The 15,855-nt window shown below is 49.5% G+C and overlaps 3 protein-coding genes across 4 annotated transcripts; 2 read left to right on the plus strand and 1 right to left on the minus strand.

The window, feature by feature from the left end:
- Positions 1 to 392: 392 nt before the first annotated feature.
- Positions 393 to 4,912, plus strand: FOXR1 (forkhead box R1). The gene is made up of 7 exons (XM_081889516.1): positions 393 to 571; positions 1,109 to 1,204; positions 2,563 to 2,708; positions 2,832 to 2,866; positions 3,239 to 3,505; positions 3,896 to 4,128; positions 4,700 to 4,912. The coding sequence occupies exons 1-7, from the start codon at positions 451 to 453 to the stop codon at positions 4,816 to 4,818; spliced, it is 1,017 nt and encodes a 338-aa protein (XP_081745642.1). The 5' UTR covers positions 393 to 450; the 3' UTR covers positions 4,819 to 4,912.
- A 1,650-nt stretch (positions 4,913 to 6,562) lies between these two features.
- CENATAC (centrosomal AT-AC splicing factor) lies at positions 6,563 to 12,914 on the plus strand. Of its 2 annotated transcripts, XM_081891109.1 has the most exons (11): positions 6,563 to 6,820; positions 7,377 to 7,543; positions 8,260 to 8,358; positions 8,920 to 8,986; positions 9,085 to 9,147; positions 9,774 to 9,838; positions 10,015 to 10,165; positions 10,920 to 10,950; positions 11,438 to 11,521; positions 11,647 to 11,779; positions 12,713 to 12,914. In XM_081891109.1, exons 1-11 carry the CDS (start codon positions 6,578 to 6,580, stop codon positions 12,777 to 12,779), a joined length of 1,170 nt encoding a protein of 389 aa, XP_081747235.1. In that variant the 5' UTR covers positions 6,563 to 6,577; the 3' UTR covers positions 12,780 to 12,914. The 2 variants fall into 2 exon arrangements, with proteins under 2 accessions (XP_081747235.1, XP_081747236.1); XM_081891110.1 differs by lacking the exon at positions 9,085 to 9,147.
- Positions 12,915 to 13,656: 742 nt separating this feature from the next.
- Positions 13,657 to 15,817, minus strand: RPS25 (ribosomal protein S25). Its single transcript, XM_081891231.1, has 5 exons — positions 15,687 to 15,817; positions 15,475 to 15,570; positions 14,394 to 14,577; positions 13,820 to 13,917; positions 13,657 to 13,713 (listed from the first exon to the last, which is right to left on the minus strand). The coding sequence occupies exons 1-4, from the start codon at positions 15,687 to 15,689 to the stop codon at positions 13,823 to 13,825; spliced, it is 378 nt and encodes a 125-aa protein (XP_081747357.1). The 5' UTR covers positions 15,690 to 15,817; the 3' UTR covers positions 13,657 to 13,713; positions 13,820 to 13,822.
- Between the last annotated feature and the right edge of the window lie 38 nt (positions 15,818 to 15,855).

The following is a 15,855-nucleotide window of genomic DNA, read 5'->3' on the forward strand; positions in this document are numbered from 1 at the left end:
CTCGGTTTGGGGTGCTTGATCTCCATGGAAAAACCTGGAGACTCCAGGCATGAGAGCCCTGATTTTGTGACTCCAGGCGATGGAGTCAAGGTGCCTATAGTCAAGTGTAAATGGAAGTTCAGCCTACTGTTTTTGCAAATGGGGGTTTCCTATCGCAGCAGTGGGGAAATGCAGGTGCCCCGAGGCCTCTGGGCAGCCACTGCTAGCGGCTTGGAGGCTCAGCCACACCTGCGACTGCTGGGTTAGGAGCGCAGAGGCCATGAAGCGCATGGGACAGACTTGGGGGTCTCCCTGCGAGCCTCGGTTGCAGAGCCCGCAGTCACGTGTCGAGGCAGATCAGCGGCTCCGCCCTCCCTCCTTCCCGGCCCGGGTTCTAAAGGTGCGAAGCGCGCCGCTCCTGGCCCCGCCCCGAAAAGGTTTCTGCCCCGCGGAGTTTGCAGTGTGGTTCTTATGGCGTTGCGCTTGCAAAGGCCGGCTTTTTGGGCCAGCCTCCATCTGTGCAGTGGCCTTTGGGACTGGAACATGAGGCAGGAGATGGGCTTGAGCACTATCTGCGACGAGCTGCCCCAAGGTGAGGCCGGCCTGAAGTTCTTCCTGGCCACTGTGCCCCTTTCCCTTCCCTGGGGGCAAAGGCATTCTGGGGGTAGGAGGAGGCTTGCGTGATCTGGGGGCGGAGAGGAGGGGGGAGGAAGCCTCTTTGGGCATGTGCAGAGCGCCTCCCCCCAACCCCGTGGGAAAGGAATAGGTGTTAACCCGGAGGCGCCTCGCTGTCCAAGGAGAAGGTGCGCCGCGGCGGGTCAGGCTTGCGCCCACCTGCCACACCGGCGGGAGTTTTCTGGGGTTTGTCCTCGGCCCACCTGAAAGTGTTTGGGGGGCCTCCGCAGCAGGGCTCCGGGGATGTAGGGCAGGAGTGAGTGGGTCAAATGAAGAGCCCTCTCGCAGCCCTATACAGTAACAGCATCTCTTTGATGCTCTCTCGCGAGCGTCCGCCCCGTCGGGCAGCGACACCATCGGGGGTTTGCAGAAGAAACTCGGCTCCATGTGAGGAAGCGGGTGTCTGCGGGTGTGCGCAGCTGGCCCGCTTAATGTGTGCCCTCCTGCCGCCTAGCTCCCGCGGACATCACGAGCGCTCGTGGCCTGGTGTGGCCCTCGGAACAGCTGACGACGCGCAGCCTGACACGGGTCCTGCACCCTCCCGCCCCGGGTAAGCAAGAGGCCGCCGAGGTTCTATTGAGAAGGGGCGGAATCGACCTTCCACCGGGAATTGCCTTCTCCAGCAACTAGCGGATTGGGATGCCCACCAGCTGTGAGTGGCAGGGAGAGGCTTAAAGGGCAAGGGAGATCTTAGCAGCTCGGTAGTGGAGCACTTGATTTGCGTGCAGAAAACCCCAGTCCCCTTTGGCCTCTCCAAGACAAGGCTGGGAAAGGAGACTCTTGCCTTAAATCCTGGGGAGTTATTGCTGCCGGTCGGTGTTGTAGGCAATGCTGAGCAGTGGCGTAGCGTGGGTTGTCAGCACCCGGGGCAAGGCAAGTAATTTGCGCCCCCTAAGCCGTGGATTTGCGCCCCCTAACCCCCAGATGTTGCGCCTGGTGCAGCCGGCCCCCCCTGCACCCCCCACGCTACGCCACTGATGCTGAGCTAGATGGATCAGTGGTCTGACTGACTCTGCCACCTTTGCCGCATCAAGCAGTTGGTCCCTTACCTTTCCCACCCTGACCTGGCCACAGTGATCCATGCGACGGTCACCTCCAGGCTTGACTACTGTAATTCGCTCTACGTGGGTCTGCCCTTGAAGCTGTCCCAGAAACTCCAGCGGGTGCAGAATGCTGCAGCGAGGCTCCTCACGGGGTCTCTGCCATGGGAGCATATTCACCCAGTGCTTTTCCAGCTGCACTGGCTCCCGGTGGAGTACAGAGTCAGATTTAAGGTGCTGGTTTTGACCTTTAAAGCCCTTCGTGGCCTAGGACCCTCGTACCTACGGGACCGCCTCTCCCGGTATGCCCCATGGAGAGCCTCAAGGTCCATAAATAGCAACACCCTAGAGGTCCCGGGCCCTAAGGAAGTTAGATCAGCTTCAACCAGAGCCAGGGCCTTTTCAACACTGGCTCCGGCCTGCTGGGACGCTCTGTCTCATGAGACCAGGGCCCTGCAGGATCTGATTTCTTTCCGCAGGGCCTCTAAGACAGAGTTGTTCCACCTGGCCTTTGGCTTAGAGCCAATTTGATTCCCTCCCCCTCTTTGTTTTTCCTTTTTCCTTTCGCCTCCTGTGATAAGGCTGCATTTGAATATTTTAATGTTTCAATATTTTAATGTTGTATTTTAATCTTGTGTTTAAGTTGTATTCATTCAACTTGTTTTTATTATTGCTTGTTAGCCGCCCCGAGCCCGGCCTTGGCTGGGGAGGGCAGGGTATAAATAAAAATTATTATTATTATTATTATTATTATTATTATTATTATTATTATTATTCTACTTCTGATGTTCCTAGGCTTGTTGTGGAATGTGGGGTTGCATGCGGCAGCAGGAACCCAGCTGAGGCCCTTTGTTTTCTCTCCCCGCAGAATCTGACCCACAGCCCCACCCGTGGATGTGGGTGAACCCAAACCTGGCCTGCAGCATCCCTGGGCATGCCTCAGTGGTGGCGCCACTGCCTTCATCTTGTCCTGCCGCTAGAGAGGTCTGTGGAGACCGGGCCAGCAATTCAATGGCAAGAAGTTTACGTATCTTCTGGACTGTTTTGATATGAGCTATTGCATGGCTCTAATCTGGACTGGCCCTCCTGATTTCAATGGGAGCCAGCAGCCTATGTGTCCGTTCTGTTTTTAATTAGTTAATTGAAATGTTTGAATCCCACCTTTCAGTTTGGTATCAAAAAATTGCTAGGAAACAATGCAAAATATTAAAAGTTTCCTAGGAAGGTGGAAATGGGTGGTCAGAGCCAATCCTCCTTTCTGCAGGGTTTCCCAAACTTGGGTCTCCAGTTGCTTTTGGACTACCACTCCCATCATTCCTAGCTAGCAGTACCAGTGGTCAGGGATGATGGGAATTGTAGTCCAAAAACAGCTGGTGACTTGAGTTTGGTAAACCCTTGTTTGGAGAGCCAGACTACCCATATGGGGTTGGTGATTGTCATGTGTGGGGCAGCTGTGGGGCAAGCCACCTATCTGGTGGTGCCATTTTTCCCCCCTGGCCATGGCTCAATCTGCTGGCCAGCAAATAAAGGAGAAATATTACCAGGTGTCCCTGCTTCCTTCCCGCAATCTTATGGTTCCAGGTCCCCAAGGAAGAGGATACCTCCCAGCTTTCTCAGAAGACGAGGGGCACTCGTCGGTCTACCTGGGCACCCTGGAAAGCAAAGGTCCTCCGATCCCATGCTAAGAAGCTGAAGAGGACCCTGGGAGACTGGCCCCGCCCACCTCTTAATTACTGCATCCTCATCAGCCTTGCCCTGAGCAGCAGTGTGAGCAGCAGTCTGACAGTGCAGGAGATCTACCAGTTCATAAGGTACCGGCCCCTGAGCACTGGGGTGGGCAGGTGGGGGCCAGGAGAGGCAGGTGATGGGTGAAGATGAAGCTCAGTGATTAAAATGGTGACTTCTGACTTTGCCTTCCTCTCCTGGCTTGGCTTGGCTTTGATGCTGCTCTCAAGTTGGTGTTGAAAGCTGCATGTTCTGGCCGGAGTCTCCTATGATTGTGGGCAGCATAACTGGGTGCTAGAAAGCAGTCTGTAATTTCCTCTTTCCCCCGGGGCCCTCCCTACACAGTCCATGGGGTACAAGCATCCCTGGGGACGGAAAAGAACGTTACGCTGCAGTGCTATTGGTGGTTCATCTGCTGCCTCCGTGGGGGCTGCCTGCCCTGCTCTAGCCACTCTGCTGACCTCCCTCCTTGCCAGGAAGCACTTCCCCTTCTTCCGCACAGCTCCAGAAGGCTGGAAAAACACCATCCGGCACAACCTGTGCTTCAGCAGCAGCTTTGAGAAGACGGCCGCCTTCGTGTGCCTTGATGGGAACCGCAAGTCCCGCATGTGGAAGTTGACCACAGAGGGATGGCGCAAGTTTCGGGCGGAAACGCAAGAGCTGCCAGAGGACTTGGTGAGGCTGATGCGTCAGAGCATGGACAAGCCAGGTAGGAGGGAGATGGTGTGCAACTGGAGAGGAGGGTGAGCATGGCCAGGAGGGAAGGAGATGGGACCCTGGACAGCTTGAAATAGAGGAGGGATCTGGCAAGCAGTTCCACTTTTGGCAAACCTAACTTTTCTGTTGGGACGCGGGTGGCGCTGTGGGTTAAACCACAGAGCCTAGGACTTGCTGATCAGAAGGTCGGCGGTTCTAATCCCCGTGACGGGGTGAGCTACCGTGGCTCGGTCCCTGCTCCTGCCAACCTAGCAGTTCGAAAGCACGTCGGAGTGCAAGTAGATAAACAGGTACCGCTCCAGCGGGAAAGTAAATGGCGTTTCCATGCGCTGCTCTGGTTCGCCAGAAGCGGCTTAGTCATGCTGGCCACATGAAGCTGTACGCCGGCTCCCTTGGCCAATAACGTGAGATGAGTGCCGCAACCCCAGAGTCAGTCACGACTGGACCTAATGGTCAGGGGTCCCTTTACCTTTTCTGTTGGCTTCCTGAGCATGGAAGATAACTTGATAAACCAATGGGGCCACCAGCCCTGACAGCTTGTATTTGCTTCCCTCTTTCCCCAGAACTGATGAGGTCTCTCTTTGGCCTCAGATCCTCACTAAACCTGGACGGCATGGAGGAAACCCCACTGCAGTCAACTGTGCATTCTCCAGTACATATAAAAGACTCTGCTACTTGTTGAAAGGAACAGCTGTTCTAAGAGAGCCCGGCTTGTGGCTTCCTTCCTTCTGAAGATACTATTTGGGGTGGAAGAAACCCCAAATTTGCAGATGGAGAGGCAGCTTCCTATGAGAGTAGACCCCCTCAAAAAAAACCCCCAACAAAACAAAAAAACACCTGTACAGTGTTTTTCACTTGCAGCAGGGGAGGTGCCGTGTTTTGTGATGGGAGCAGTCTCTTGAAAGGCACTGTGGAAGAGAATGCGTAAACCTAAGTGCTTGAACTTACTTTATTTATTTATTTATTTATTTTATTCATTATTGAAAATGTGGAGAAAAAGTATGGTAATAAACAGTTAAAAGTGTGCACAAAATGGTCATTGTGTGTGTTCTCTTCGGCTCCTCTGTGCATAGGAGCCAACTTCTAGGGGCCGAGGTCCCTTTGGCGCCCCCCCACCTAAAATATCTGCGCTCCCCCCCCAGTTGATGGGCATTGCCATTCAAATGGAGCGTGGGTACTGTGTCATGTAATCGATTATGCGGGGTGGGACTTACCTGCCCTGCAATATTTTTTTTCAAGTTGGCAGCCCTGCCTTTGTGGAAAACGCTTGAAGTGGAAAATAGTTTCTGCTTGCCCTCTGACTGCTTAGAATTGCAGGTAGCTCACTGCGGTGACAGGAAAATAGCGGTGAGAGGAATTCAATGCCTGGCTTTAGGCAGGGGCATCTCCACTGATTTATCCAGGGCGCAGGGCGACCAAGTATGCAAAACAAAACCCATAAACAGATCTGACTAGCTGCCGTGAATAAGCATGTCAGAAATGTGGGCCTGAGTGGTGGCCAAGCCTAGAACAACCTGGCCTCTGAGAAGCTTGCATTCCGGATCAGGTTCTCTGTTTGCTTCTCAATGGGTAAAGCTGCTCTCCACCTACAGGCAGAGTTTGCATCCAGACAACGTATTTCTACCTGTTACTTGAAAGGCTCATTTCTTTCCCTGGCACCCTTCACCCTGTTTTATTGCACGGTTGCTACATCCATCTTCACAGTCCACCCCAATCATTTTAATATGTCAGGCCAAGCCCACTAGGCCACTTCATGGACCCCATACAGTACTCCAACTTCCTCTACTCTTCAGAAAAATGTGTAAAGTGATATGTTATTCTGCACACCTGATATATATCCGGCACAGCTAAAGCTCCTGCAAGACTGATTTAGTAATTGTGTGGACGATAATTGTGAACTATCTGCAAGTGCAAAGAAATTTTTAAAATTAAAGTTGGCACAATCACTATTCCACCAGATTAAACCGGAATAAACGGCTTCAAAACAGATTTAAAAAATAAAACTCCTGTTCTGAGGACAAGCCCGGGCTGTCGCCTTCATTCAGGCCAAGAAGGGGGCTTGCTAAGCAACGAGATGGCAGGGAGATGTGAATCTCGCAGCTGTGACGGAATCATAGAACTGTGCAGAGTTGGAAGGGACCCAGGGGCCATCTAGTCCAACCCGCTGCAATGAAGGAACCCTGAACGTGACTTTGCCTCCTTCAGCTCGCGCGGGATTCAGGGCGAGGAGCAGAAACGAGAGGGCATCTGAGCACGTGCTGGATCCTCCTCCTCACGCCTGAGCAAGGCCAAGGAGCAGCGCGCACCTTCCCGGGGCTTCTGCATCCCGCAACGTGCTGCGCGACGCCTTTTCCTCGCCGGCGGGGCATGAGCGCGCAGCAGCAGATTGCCGTGCGTGGGCGGGAATGACGTAATCCTGCAGTTCTGGGGACGGCCGCCAGATGTCGCCCTCGCCGCGAGACCCGCCTCCTTGGCCGGCCGCTTCCGGGATTTGCAAAATGGAGGACGGGGGCGGCGGCGTTGATGGCGATCGGGGCGAGGGGCCTGGCGCCGTTCCCACGGCGACGACGCTGTTCCGCTGCCCGCTCTGCCGGTGCAGCGCTTTCGCCGGTCGGCGCAGCCACCTCTACAGCGCGGGGCACCAGAGGCGGCTTCGCGGGGCGCTCGCCAGTCTGAAGGAGAAAGTACGGCCCCGGAGCCCCAGGGGTGGGCGCGGAGGGTCGGGTGAAGTGTCCGAAGGCAGCCGGGCCGAGTTTCGTGCAAGGCTGCACCCTTCGCATTTCTGCCTGCCCGGCTGCGGGTGGTTTGTCCAAGGAGGAGCAAAGACGGGCGGGTGGGGGGCTGGTTCTGCAGCCGGTCCGAAAGGGCGTCAGCTGCTCTCCAGAGAGATTTCACAGGGTCGTAGAGCTGGAAGGGAACACCAGGGTCATCTAGTCCAACCCCAAGGGGGGGCACAAAAATGATTGAAAGTACTCAGTTAATTGGGTTCTGCCACCCCCCAGCAGATGCCTCAACTTTGGCTGATCTAACAAAAGTTCAACAATTTTGGCTCCCCCACTTTAACAAAAATCCTTGCTACGTCCATGTCCAACCCCCTGCAATGCAGGAATGTTTTTGCCCAACATGGGGCTTGAACCCCCGATCCTGAGATTCAGAGGCTTATGCTCTTCCAACTGAGCTACCCTTCACGCAAGTATTTTTTATCTTCTCACTTTTGCTTCTCTTTTACATTTTACTCAGGTGGCTGCAGCGCGGAAGATGCTGAAGCGGGCCTCCGTGGTGCCTTTTGACCCTGGGGAGCACGAGCGGCAATTCTGGTGCATTTGCTGCAGGCAGGAGGTGAAGTTGCACCTGAGCCAGGGGTCCTTGGCTGTGCTGCATGGCGGCCTCCTCCAGCACATGGCCAGGTAAGCTTGGAGAAGAGTCTCCACTCAGGCAGGCCACCTCTTGCCTGGAGCATGAGGTGGGGGTGTCTGGAATATGAATAGCCTTGTTTGGCTTCCTTATGTACATTTTGCTTTTATTTGCTTTACTACTAATCGTAACACAGTTATTTTTGAAGGAGAAAGGTGCACAAGCAATTTTCATAGCCAATCAATTATATACTGGACTGTATCAGTAACCCAGTTTGCAGTCTGAAATGTGGGAATCATAGTAAGTTGGTGGCAGTTTTCAGCAGTGAAAGCAAAACTGGCTGTTTTCAGAGTCACTTTGTTTATACTATTTGCAAGTACATTCCAGTTTTCTTCCAATTAATGAAACAGTGGAGCATATTTTTCATAGTTGTCACACACATACCCCAAACAACTCCTCTGCTGGCCTCTTCTTTGGTAATTAGGCTCCTGGGAGTGAGTAAAAAACTGACATAGTTCTAAATGTGGATATGACTTTGAGTGGAATCAAGTTTGATTTTTCCATGCTTGTAATGAGGCCCTTTTTGTGAGTGTCTGTGCCTGCCCTTGGCTTCTGATACAGACATCTTTCACAGCACGCAGAATTGCTTAAGTTGTTTTCCTCCGAGATTATCCTCAGAACTGGATAAGAACTGTAGCCTGGGCAGTCCTGTTAAAAGTTTGTGCCTTTCTCACTCTTAAGGTGTTTTGGTCTTTTATTCCTTTTCAAGCGTTGAACATAAGAAAGCAGTCTATGCATTCTGGTGGGAGAACAAAGCAGACCCTAGCCTGAAGTCTCGCTTCTTGGTTTCCTCTGAGGATTATGAGCTGTGAGTAGACACTTTGCCAGTTAGTTTATGTCGCATTTTGTTTGCTAGATTAGCTGTTCCACCTCTTTGACACAGAAGGAAGCTGCTTTATGCCAAGTCAGACCATTCATCCATCTTGGTCCACTTGGGAATGATCATTAGTGGGCAATCTGCAGCCATAGAGACACCCTTGGCCTAATTTCAACAGCCTTTATCAAATACTAAGTCCATATTCTGGTCAGGTATCTCCACATGCCGCCAGCATATGGCCTCTGTCAGTTATCCCAAGAGGGAATGTAGCCCCTTGGCCAAAGAAGAAGAATTTATTAGAGGGCCTGATGGTGGGACAGAGTTAGGTTTTGACCGTACCTGGTCGTTTCAGGGCTTTGATACTGTTCCTCCTACACTGCTGGGGCTCCCAAAGTAATTACTCATTCAGGCTGGAATAATTTTTCTGTAAAATCGTTTTAGATTTTCTTGTTGTTGTACCACCTGTCTTCTGTGGTAGAGGCAGCAAAAGGCCACTGCCTCGGTTCACGTTGTTTGCTCTACAAACTGATATGACTTTTGAATCTGTTTCAGCTTCAAGGAATCACTCTCCAAAGCTCTGGAAGCTTATGAGGAAAAAGAAGATGAGCTCATTCAAGAGGTGAGGACAATAATGTGTTTGCGTGTGTGATGTAGGAATTTGGGTTTCTCCTCTGTTTCTCAGGTTCTCATTGTGTCTTCTGCCTACCCCAATTCTAGGTGGCTGCTCGCATCAGGGAGGTGGAGCAGAGACGGCAAGAAGTAGTGCAGGCTGCCTTAGAGGTTTGTGTGCCCAGGATGCACATGGGCAGTATCCACCATTACGTTCACAACTGTTTCTGTGCCCCTTGCCTTTCTCTCTAGTTGTGCTGCTGCCTTGAAACATGTGATTTCTCTTTCGACCACTAGGGAAGGTGGTGAATGTCCCCAGCAGTGACTATGCAAGCAGCACATCTCATCTCTCATGTCCAGTTTAGATTTCATTTGTATGGCCTTCCTTTCCTAACCCCCTTTGTTAGCACAGAGCAGAAACGCCTGGCTGTTGTTTGTGGTCTGGGGCACCCCCACCTCTTGAATGCCCTTTCTGTGACTCCCCCCCCAAAAAAAAATGCAAAGTCCTTTACCAGCCACTATTGGCTCTATTGACAACAAAGTATTAAAATATTCCACCTAATTAGCTTCCTTTCCTTGATATGTCCACACCTTAAGTGTTGGTTAGAGGGCATCTGTGGCCAAAGAGGGCATTTGCAGACCCCCATTTCCCTCCAATGCAAGAGCATTTCTTTGCCATTAACTCTTGATGGGCATTGGTCCACCTTATTAGTAGTGATTTCATTTCAAGGTTGTCCTACAGAGCAGACTTTACTATGGTATCTTGAAACAAGTGTTTTTTCCTGAATCAAACTCAGCAACAGGCAGAGACAGAGCTGTGCAATGGAGCTGCCACCGCCAATCCTTTTACAGGAAGCCCAAGGTAAGAGTTGTTTAGTCATGGTTATCAGTGGTGTTTGCTTTAGAGGCCTTAATGACTCCATACACCAAGGGCCCTTTCTGCCCTTTGTAATATGGCCTTTTCAACCCCCCCCCCCCGTGTACCAAAATGTGCCCATATACTTTCTGCTTTACTCGAGACATTCTCCTGTGTTGTAGTGACTCTGCTTTTGCCACGGAAGAACAAGAGCAGCCTGGGCCAAGCAGAAACGTGACATTTCTTGAAGGACACCCTGGATCTGCATACAGAACTGTGCCAGAGTCAGAGTGGCAGGAAGCAGGACAGTCTTTAACTTTTATTGGCCATCAGGTAGGCAGATGGGAGCCCACTTCATCTCTTCACAATGACCCATTTGTCCTCGAAAGCCTATTAGTTTGGGGTTCTGGTATGATTACACTTTATTCTCATGTTGGTACAGATTTTATTGTTAAATGGTTGGGTAATACTGAGAGAGTTTTTAAAAAAAATTATTGTAGTCTACCTGGTTGAAGAGTTTCTTCAGAAAGCAGAATATAAGTATCTTGAATTAAAAAAAAATCCACTGCAGGTTGCCTTGTACTGCCATGAATGGCTTGACTTGAGCGGTAGAGCTCCTACACCAGTGGCAGACCAGTGAACAGTCTGGTGGTCCCTTACCTTTATTGCACATAATAGAATATGCCCCATTCCCAGCTTGATACAAGATTTGGCTGGCACCTTCATTATACACCTTTAGGCAACAGTCGAAAATGTTCTTCAGCCAGGCCTTTGGCTGATTATTATCCTATTCCCTTTGTGGGAGAGGGGTTTATTGGTTTGTTTTTTGTTTTTATCCTGCATTTTTTGTTTTTATCTTGTATTTTTATGTTGTGAACGACCGAGATCTATGGATGTAGGGTGGTATACAAATTTAATAAATTTGTGAACATGGGGAATCAGGAGTTACATTACCTTTAAAAGCTGCACTGTATAATTAAATGCACCTCTTGCTCCTTCTTTGCAGCAATGGCAGTTGCCTCTTTACATACTTCCTCTTCTCTAAATCATTTCTACCTTGGTTTTCCCTTTGCTTTTTTGAACACAGGAACCAGCAGAGCATGGCAACATTTACACAGGTATGCTAGCAAAGATTTTATCACTCCTTTCTGAAATATGATTTTGACCTGTCTTATGATGAGGTTTAATAAACTCTGGTCTTACATGAGAAAGATCCTAACTGTGGTTGCAACTAGAGAATGCCCCAAAACACACACATATTCTTAAGAATAGCCACGTTAACAGAAACATAGGAAGTTGCCTTACGCAGACCACTTGTCCATCTAGCCCAACATAGTTGACACTGTGACTAACAGTGGCTCTCTGAGGTTCCAGAATCTTGCCCAGCCCTACCTGTAGACACCAGGGTTTGCACCTTGTACCTTTTGCATGTAAAGCATGTGCTCTGCCACAGAGCTTTCAACCCTTGTTCAGAAAGGTAAAAAATATTAGACACCTTATTGCATTATCTGGAAAGATAATGGCCCCACAGATGGGGAGGCTGCCATTTGACACAGAGGTAAGAAGAATGGGGCTGCTTTAACTTGTCATCCATCCATACTATAGGAGCCAAACCCCCTTGGCTGATGGAGGAGGAAGGGGAAAGCACACCACAGATTGGACCTTCTTACGAAGAATTTCTCAAGGAAAGTGAGTATGCAGAAATTTGGCCCTGTAGTCGGGACTCTTTATTATGACACCAGCTCACTTGCTGGAAATCAAAGTGAGACTAGGACTCGAAAATGATTTCTTTCCCCACCCACCTTTCTTTAAAGAGGAGAAACAGAAGCTGAAGAAGCTTCCACCTAATCGTGTTGGAGCCAACTTCGATCACACCTCTCAGACAGGAGAAGGGTGGCTTCCATCCTTTGGGCGGGTTTGGAACCATGGCAGGAGGTGGCAGTCCAGGTAAGCCACATTTGCTTCCTTTATAATGTATTTGTATTTAACAGTGGACAATATAGCAGCTTTTACAGGGTAGGGTCTTTAGCTGGCTCTCTAGCACCTTGGGCTCTTACAAAGAAAACCAGATGTGGTGGATCTTTGGTTGAATTCTACCAGGCACTTATTCCCAAACGTTCAGCACATACTAGTTTGAGTCTTTGACTTCAGCATTTTGAACATACACCGGTTTTGTAAAATTAATGCTTTCTGGTTGGCCACAGAAATTTTAGTTTTATCTTTAAGTAGAGTACTCGTTACTGAAGTTATCTGTCCTGGTATATTATTTCTTTTTTTAAAACTGACCCGTCACTTCCATTAATTGACAAAATGGCAAGAAGTGCCTTTTATTAGCTATGGCTGTTTCTAAATATAGCCTGCCCAGTGCCGCATGCTCAGATAACCTGGTGTCTTGATTACTATAATCTCTTTCCATAGAACTACCTTTGAACAATGGTCCAGAAAATTTACTTGTTTTTTTCTGGACCTATGCAGCAACACCTATTCTGCAAGATCTGCACAGGCTACCACTACGTTACTGGGCCCAATTCAAGGTTTCAGTATTGATACATAGAGCCTTAAGTCCCTGATGGTGTACATTTCTCTTTATCACCTGCCCTGAGATCAGGGTAGAGGACTTCTTGGTGAACAGTGATGGAGCTATCCCTGTATCCTATTAGAATTTCCCCCTTTGCAAATGTCAATTGCCTCTACTTTGTCTTTCAAGGCCAGGTCAAAACACACCTGCTTATCCAGACCTTTGGTGAATTTGATTTAACACTTTGAAAAATATATAGTATGGGAGTTTATTCTCCCCCTGCTCCCTAATTAAAAAGGCTCTGCAACTGATGTTCTGGCTGGTTCATTCTTTTAAGCTTTTATTAACCATACTTTTTCTAGACATCAGTTCAAATCTGAAGCACAGAAACATCCTGGCCCTAAAAGGAAACGGCAAAAAACTGACTGAAGGGAAGAAAGGCCTGATGCAATTACAGAAGGTTGTGCAGCCTGAGAAGAGGCCAGATGAAGACTTTTCTTTTTGAACATTCTGTATGTCAGCAAGTATCATGTGGTTATTCTGTAGTAAAGTATCATTAAATATGTGTTTTAAAATTCCACTCATCTCAACTCATCAATCTTAAACAGAGAGCTTCTCTAAGGCAGTTATTGTAAAAGTTGGGAACCTGTTCTTATCCTTGGCTGTTCTAAGGGCTTATTTGTCTCCTGTATTTATTTATTTTTAATTAAAAGACACTAGCTCACTTTGTGCAACATGCCACATTTACCCCAAAGGGCTAAGCATTCCACATTCTGCTTGCACAGTACCCAGTAGGAATATGGTATAATGCAGGCCTGCTCCAATGCCAGGTCTCCATTTCCTACAAGCAGAGGATTCACTTCAGCAGCTCTCAACTCCTTGACACCTTGCTGGACTGAAGACCCCCTACACTGCACAATGTCCTGGCTGCTTGAGTGGGTGGTTAAGCACCACCTCTTCATCAGAACCCTCCTGCATCAAGGCCTTTAAATCTGGACAGCTGGGAGTCCTTTATCTCTCCACTAGGATCTAATAATCAATGCTGTTATAAGGAGACCTGAAGCCTGTTTATAAGTAGCTCCCATGATAGCCTCACTGGCACAGTAAGAACAAAGACTGGGTGGTAGTATCTGTATGTTTTATGTCATGGGCCCGGGGCATATTTTTTTAAGTACATAGCCATGCACTTGCCAGCCAGCCTGGTATGAAAGTGAGTAAAGGCTTTTCAATGACAGATTGCCTATGGTCTCTGACTATTAGAAACAGAGCTGTACTTAACTCCACTGAGCAGAAAGCCACACAAGACTTCAGTCCAAATTATTTTATTTTAGTCATTTACAGAGTCTAAAAACCTCCCAAGAACCTGCAAAACAAACAGATAATTAATTAATTAGAACCATTTGCCTGTTAAATAACTGCCGTGATAGATTTCCACCAAGCCATACCGCCAGCACTGAGAAGCAGCTCACCTTTTATGCGTCCTCCCCAGCAGCTGGTGCATCACCCCCCTTGGTGTTTCGGGTGTAGATGACCTGGGCTCTGTGCTTGGACACCAGTTTGATTAGACCTGGCAAAAGGACAGGACAGTTCAGTTCAATATGAAGAACAGCAGAGTTTTTAAAAGCAACATACCAACCAACTTCCTATACGTACATAAATCTGTGGAGTTGTAACTTGTTCATCACAGTGCTCACAATTAAGGTAGAGGCTTTTGTAATAAATACCAGTGTTGTACTCCTAGGGATATTCTGTATTCATGCATGCAGCACTGACAACAGTAGCCAGCTACCAGCCAGTTTAGCACCCTACTCTGCCATTGCCAATCAAATGAGAGACAAACTCCAACAAACATTCATGAGATAAGTAGGGCTGCTATCAAGTGACCCCCAAACACCTTAATTTAAGCTAAGGGTAGCCAATGATAAGGGACGATGGGAGCTGTAGTCTAATAAACACCCAGAGAATGCCATGTTGGCTACCCTTGGTTTAAGTAGCCACAGGCAGCCCTTTCCACTGAGGCACTGAATTTTGCTATGCTGTTACCTTTGCTGAGAAGCTCCTGGAGCGCGGCTCTAGCCAAGGAGCCTCGAATCTTCAGCCTTTCAGAGACCACAGCAGGTGTGATGAGTTTGTAGTTTGGCACCTCCTTGCACAGCTTGTCGTAAGTAGCTTTGTCAAACAGAACAAGGTTGTTCAACTTGTCTCTTACTTTCCCTTTGGACCACTTCTGCTCAAAAAAGAAAAGGGGGGGGGGAGCAGTTAAAGCTTTAAAAGCCCAAATGACACAGATTTACTCAAGAGTAAAGGTGCTGAGGGCTTCATACTGGTAAGGTTTTAAGGATGTGCATACAGGTTTGCCAACCTGGTGTCCTCCAGATTGGCCTCTCATCTCGTTAGCTGCAGCTTATGGGCTTGTGGTCCAAAATGCTGGAGAGCACCAACTGTATTATATTTCTATATCCCATCCTTCCCCCAAGGGGCTGAAGGTGTTGTATATGGTTCTGTCTCCTTCCTATTTTCCCACACACCAAGGTAGGAATTTGAATCCAAGTCCTCATCACCACAATGTCTCATGAGTTCACCATCAAATCTTAAGGTAGGCAAACACTGCTATATACAATTCCACAGGTCCCTTTTCCCATCTGCAAGTGCTCCTATATGCCAACACAGAAGCAGACTACCCTTTGGAAAGCGATACAGAAAAAAAATTCAGCACCATTTTGAACAAAGTTTATGTAGCCATCTCTATATGCCTATACAACATTGCTTCACAGAGACTACTTCCACCACTATAACTTCTTGCACTTGCATATACGTTGCAAGAGGAGACGATATACCACTTCAGGCTGCGGTGCTTGGAGATACCGACGGCTCTCCGGCACATCGGGCAGTAAGGGAAACCTCGTTATTTATTGAAAAAGCCCGCGAGACCATTCAAAAGCACGGCCCTTCGCCCGCCCCCCGATGTGGTACAGACCACTCCGCAAGGCGGGCCTGGCCCGGTCCTCCACGTGCCTTTTCGGAGCACGCGGCACGTTAGTGCCAAGGAGGAGGGGGCTCCTCCGTGCACGCGCCTCTGGAGAAGAGCACGGCGGCTCCGCTCCAACGACCCTCCCAGGCCCACCTTCTTCTTGGCTTTTCCGCCGGACTTGTTGACGGGGTCCTTGTCCTTCTTGGCCGACTTGCCCGCGTCCTTCTTCTTCTTATCGTCCTTTGGCGGCTGCGGGGAGAAAAAGGGAGAGGAAAGCGATGAGGAGAAGGACAACCGCAGCAGGGAGCGAGAGACAGGGAGCGAGTAGCGGCCTAGTCACCCCCGCCCCGCATTTCGGGGCCTACCATGGTGTAGTCGGAGCGGCTACAGTCGCTGCTTCTCCCTCAGCGATTTCCGGCCAGAAAGGAAGGCGCCTGTGTGGGCAGGCCGGGAAACCCCGTAGCCGAGGGTCTCTTCCGGGGCGGCACCGGAAGAGATGCTCAGGCAAGGAAGCCAGGCGGGAGCGGCGTGACG

This window comes from Podarcis melisellensis (genome assembly GCF_964234715.1).
Source record: "Podarcis melisellensis genome assembly, chromosome: 15".
In the NCBI taxonomy this organism is placed as follows: Eukaryota; Metazoa; Chordata; class Lepidosauria; order Squamata; family Lacertidae; genus Podarcis; species Podarcis melisellensis.

Bases quoted from the DNA above. Each gene is read 5' to 3' on its own strand.
- FOXR1 (XM_081889516.1), top strand. From the start codon at position 451: ATGGCGTTGCGCTTGCAAAGGCCGGCTTTTTGGGCCAGCCTCCATCTG. The intron at 2,709-2,831 runs GCAAGAAGTTTA...GTTTTTAATTAG, and splicing joins ACCGGGCCAGCAATTCAATG to TTAATTGAAATGTTTGAATC. The intron at 4,129-4,699 runs GTAGGAGGGAGA...CTCTTTCCCCAG, and splicing joins TCAGAGCATGGACAAGCCAG to AACTGATGAGGTCTCTCTTT.
- CENATAC (XM_081891109.1), top strand. From the start codon at position 6,578: ATGTCGCCCTCGCCGCGAGACCCGCCTCCTTGGCCGGCCGCTTCCGGG. The intron at 10,951-11,437 runs GTATGCTAGCAA...TCCATACTATAG, and splicing joins GCATGGCAACATTTACACAG to GAGCCAAACCCCCTTGGCTG. The intron at 11,780-12,712 runs GTAAGCCACATT...TACTTTTTCTAG, and splicing joins GGCAGGAGGTGGCAGTCCAG to ACATCAGTTCAAATCTGAAG.
- RPS25 (XM_081891231.1), bottom strand. The intron at 14,578-15,474 runs GTGGGCCTGGGA...TTTTTTGAGCAG, and splicing joins GCGGAAAAGCCAAGAAGAAG to AAGTGGTCCAAAGGGAAAGT. The intron at 13,918-14,393 runs GTAACAGCATAG...TCCTTTTGCCAG, and splicing joins CCAGGAGCTTCTCAGCAAAG to GTCTAATCAAACTGGTGTCC.